This window comes from Odontomachus brunneus, unplaced genomic scaffold (genome assembly GCF_010583005.1).
Source record: "Odontomachus brunneus isolate Ranch 3 - 2012 unplaced genomic scaffold, Obru_v1 Obru_scaffold_093, whole genome shotgun sequence".
In the NCBI taxonomy this organism is placed as follows: domain Eukaryota; kingdom Metazoa; phylum Arthropoda; class Insecta; order Hymenoptera; family Formicidae; genus Odontomachus; species Odontomachus brunneus.
This window is the reverse complement of record NW_022639543.1, coordinates 1,249,476-1,254,355: the sequence shown is the minus strand read 5'-3', so window position 1 is coordinate 1,254,355 and position 4,880 is coordinate 1,249,476. Positions and strand designations below refer to the sequence as shown.

The following is a 4,880-nucleotide window of genomic DNA, read 5'->3' as shown; positions in this document are numbered from 1 at the left end:
AGAGAGAGAGAGAGAGAGAGAGAGAGAGAGAGAGAGAGAGAGAGAGAGAGAGACTGGTCTCGTGACCACACCACGCTGCAAAGGGTTAATGCACCCAGTCATTTACGACTCAGTCTCGCGTCGAATACGTCAACAGGTTGCTCCAAGCGTACGCATCTTTGGATCGATACAGATTATAAATCATTTCGCGCGGTTGACACGCGTTTTCGCTTGGAAACTCGGCTTAAAGAAAAGGTTTACACAAAAAAAGAGCATTCTTATTTGGAAAGTATCTTTACTCTTGACATGTTAATCTTCAAATGCGATTACATCGCGTTAAACGAAGATAAGTTACTTGCAAGAATATACTTTATACGATTTTCAACGAAGGAAAACCTATGTTCCTATTATTCGAAAATTATTTTTATTGACATAGGTTTCAGAGTATAATGAGAGTAAATGGTGCACTAAATGTTAAATGTTAATCGAACGCGACAAACAAACTGCATAGTATCGTGTACCATTTAGTCCCATATAATCAAATTATTATTCGATTTCTATATCCTGAATATTTTCCTTTTAAGCGATAAATTTCCCCGGAAATTTTCAGAATGTAATTATGTGCGTATCGATATTATCGTTCGCGTCAGTACCTCGGACATATGTGAGCATTTATTTGTCATATTACACAAAAGCACCTTTTTCATTACCTCGCTGATATAATCCGCCAGCTATACAATTTTCCAGGTAAGCACGCGCGGATCAACCGACCTCTCGCATCATTTTTCCACGGAGCCTTTAACGGACGTTTTAATGCCGCGGTTTATATACGACGGCAACATCCGCACCCTCGGTACCCCAAACACGCTATACCGCCCTCATTGTGTCAACAGTGTTGCATTGTCGACGTGAAAAGCCCTTTATGAGGGGAGTATACTGCGCCTTCGAAAGTCCCAGGTAGACGTCGGCTGGGCACGTTTCTTCGAGTTTGATCGGATGAACGCGACGAATTCACCGCGGACTTATTTATCCATTGTCGTGGGGGAATCACAAAGCTTTCATGAGACACACCGAGAAATTCGGCTGCGGAAATCGAAACGAGTAACTCATGTTGAGTATGTCGTCCCGAAATTTTGGCCTTGTGTTAAATCTTGAATTCTACAACACACAGTAAGAGCGAAGTTAGCAAAGTAGATTTAATTCTAATGATTTCTACTTTGACTCTGATGAAATTTTTTACTTTCTTTAGTGGCAAAATAGGTTGTAGCTTCAAAATATCAAAATAAATATTGAATATGGAATAGTAAGGTTGAAAGCAGGATCAAAATTTCGACTCAAAATGTGTCGATCGTAGTAATAGATAATTGCAATATTTTTTGTCGGCCTTCGAAATATTTAATTTAGTTCTTATCGGCATCACGCTAATTCACGTTTTGCCGACAGAATCTTCGTATCTACCCGGGTGTCAGGGTCAGTGCTATGAGTGAGCATCCGGGATGTTACGACGACACAGACGGCAGAGGAAACTGGACCGAGAAGCCAGGATGGAGAAAGCAGAACGTCGGAACACGGCCAACGATGCATTACATATGTTCGGGTATGTCAAATTATTTGTTATACAACCCTTATAGGTTAATTAACCCTTTATAGGTTTATGGTCAATATTTTAACCATCTCATGTAAAATTCAAAATGTCTATTGTTTTACAAAACAAAACAAAAAGCAAACAAAGAACTTTGTCAGTAATTTTCGTTATACAGATGATATGTAGTGGAAAACAGGTCTACACACATAATCATACAAGTACTTGCCATAAAAAATGCTGCTCAAAAAATTAAAATATGATAATGAAATGTAATATGTAACATAAATTAATATTTTTATAATTTTTTTGACATGAATGTAACTGTAAATACACCATTAGATTAGTGCAAATAAACAATTTTTTGTGCAAAGTTTAAGCTTTTATTTACAATATTTTACTAAAAAAGCAAATTCCCACAAGTGGTTGAAATATCGATCATAAAATCTGAAGCACTTGTTCTGCTGAATGGATCGACTTTTTGCCAAGCAATAATCATAAGTATTATAAAGATTCTTATATTTCGCACTTTTATCATGTATCTAGATATGTTATGTAAACTTGTAATAGACATTAGACTTCTATCTATAGTATAGATATCATGTTAGTTGGAGATGTAGAAGATGGCTTATATAACACCAACATCGCATTTAGTATTTATAAACACGTTTCTCAAAATTTGACGCAAATTTTTTTCTTGTCTCCATCTTTATTGAGCCGTTGGTTTTGGAATTTCTGGTCGCAATTTCTCTTTAATTGTAAGAAATTAAAGAATGTGTGCGCCAATTTTGTTACTGCTCTATGATGAATTTAGAGGGCATTTCTGCTTGACTGAAACGGGACGTTATCTTTCATCTTGTCATTAATGATTGTATTAACGCCGTATTAACGGGACAGTAATTCTCGTGAGGGTCGGTCCAGTCGATTCGTCGATATATTAACCACCTCGCATTATTATGGATGCGGAATATTCCGAGGGTTTCAATCGGCGCACTTTGATCCGTTCGTTGAGTAGCTTCGCGTTACCAGAAGCAGGAAGGTAGCATCTCTCAGTAGCTATTCACAGTTGCAGCCAGCATGAGCGTGCATCCGACGCGGCAATTACGGTGCTTTCGAGCTCAAGGGCGCACCCGGCGTGTCTAATTATGTAAATCGCGATCGAGTCAAATTAATTATCTGCGCCGACTAATTGAAGGCACCCGCTGCTTGATCAGTCGGCGGTGGAGTCGGCGAGTTCAGAGATCCATCGGCGATTGAGAGTGCGGTCGAGTCTGTTCGTCCGTCGTCGCGTTCGATCGGCTTTTCGATCTCGATCGCCGCGTACTGCGAGACAATCGCGCGATTCACTTAATTCGCCGCACAAAGGTGATTTGGTACCGACACGAGATCATCGTAACGGTCTGTAAAATCGATCGTCGATTCGAACTCAACAGCGAGCTCAACTCAGCTTGCCACTATATAGGGAATTATTATACAAGTCTCATTGCGTAATACAACACATAAAAGGGAACATTGCCTCTTGGCAATAAGAACAATTTCTCTAACACGAGTCACTTATTACGTTATTATGTCGTAAATCTTGTCTGTCAACGTTTTAATTAAATTTTCGCGTTTGAATAATCGAGATATCATATTTAGAAAAAATTTGGAAATATTATCTCTTATTGTTGCGCAAAATGTGTGTGTGTGTGTGTGTGTGTGTTCTTGTATCTTTCGGCGCAAAAGATGTCGTAGAGGTCGCTTGCAAAATATTTTTACCGTAAAAATGTTTTTTAATTTAATAATATTTAAATTTAATTTATTTTAAAATATAGGAAATTAATGAAATATTTTAAATATTTAATAAAGTATTGTAAGAAAATTGATTATTTTATTAGACTCTAATTTATTATTATTTATTTAATATATATATATATATATATTTTTTTTTTTTTTTTTACATAATAAGTAAATATCTATATAAAAAATTTATATAAGCTGACCGACATATAAATTGTGACAACCCAAAAATTAAAAATATTTGTCGTACCAAAAAGTTGTTCATGAAAAAATTTCATATATTTAAGGAGTTTTTTTTAACTATGTAAACAAAAATTCGTCCCTGTTTCTCTTTGAACGAGGGGGCGGGAGGTAATTTTGTAATTTCAAATGGAATCTTCTGTAAAATATTACATATTTAGATTTTACGAGAAAAATCAAGTAAAAATGATCTAGAACATTTCCTTGAAAAATGCTTCTATCAAAATTTAGAAACATTTATACTTTAGAGTGCATTTAAACTAATGTGATAAAACGTTAAATTAAATAAAAGACTTGATAGTTTTTATATTTTTTACTTTATTAAATGTTCAAACTGTTGACCATTTAAACACTTATTAATTCTTTCTATAAAATTTTGTCTAACTTTAAACAATATTTCTAGAGTCATATTTGCGCAAGTATGTTTCATACGTATTTTTCGTTTTAAGTCTTCTTTCGTCGTAGATGATTGAAATATGATTTTCTGATAAAATAAAAAACAGAAAAACTAACATTTCTGCTTCAAAGGAAAACGGGGACGAATTTTTGTTTAAACAGAAAGATCCCTCGAATACATGAAACTTTCTCATAAACAACTTTTTGATATGACAAATATTTTTAAAGCTTTTGAGTTGTCACATTATATGAGCTATATAATATTATATATAACTATCATTAATATAAAATTTATTATTAGATTCTTTTAGTGGGAATCTTGCGATACCACGGCATATCACAGATATTAACACAATATGCTAATACGTGTGACTATAAAAATTCCCATTTCATAAAAAAAACATCGTACGAAAAATATGACTTTAAATTATGTTTCTTAAGCATCAGTGGATTATTTCGACACGTGGTCGGCGGTAGATAGCAGGGTGCACGAGCGAAAATCGAAGTAATTTTGACCCCCGGCGAAACGATTCCGCGAGTCTCTCTCCCCGAATCGGCCGGCGTAATTGCATGCGCGCAGCCGTCTCTGGATTCGTGTAATCCGATGCACCGCGTGGGCGATACGACCCGACGATGCAACACCGCAACAGATCCTTTACGGAGGAGAGTAGGGGAGGGTAAAGGGGCAGAAGAGAAAGACGAGCGAGGGAAACGGGAAAACATATTTTCGATTTTCCAATAAATCTCAATTTGAGCGCATATGTGCGTATAACCGCGCATTTCATTTGCCAAAGCAATTTCATAATGACGCTTGAAAACGATGATTGCCCGGGGACGGTCTACTTCTCTCTCTCTCTCTCTCTCTCTCTCTCTCTCTCTCTCTCTCTCTCTCTCTCTCTCTCTC

General features: G+C 36.2%; 1 protein-coding gene across 1 annotated transcript in view; it reads left to right on the top strand.

Annotated features, from left to right (window-relative positions):
• LOC116848322 (thrombospondin type-1 domain-containing protein 4-like) overlaps positions 1-4,880 on the top strand; it is a 94,341-nt gene that overhangs the window by 7,319 nt on the left and 82,142 nt on the right. Inside the window, exon 3 of the mRNA XM_032824266.1 lies at positions 1,423-1,576. Coding sequence (XP_032680157.1) covers positions 1,423-1,576 — 154 coding nt within the window. The remainder of the gene's footprint in view (positions 1-1,422; positions 1,577-4,880) is intronic.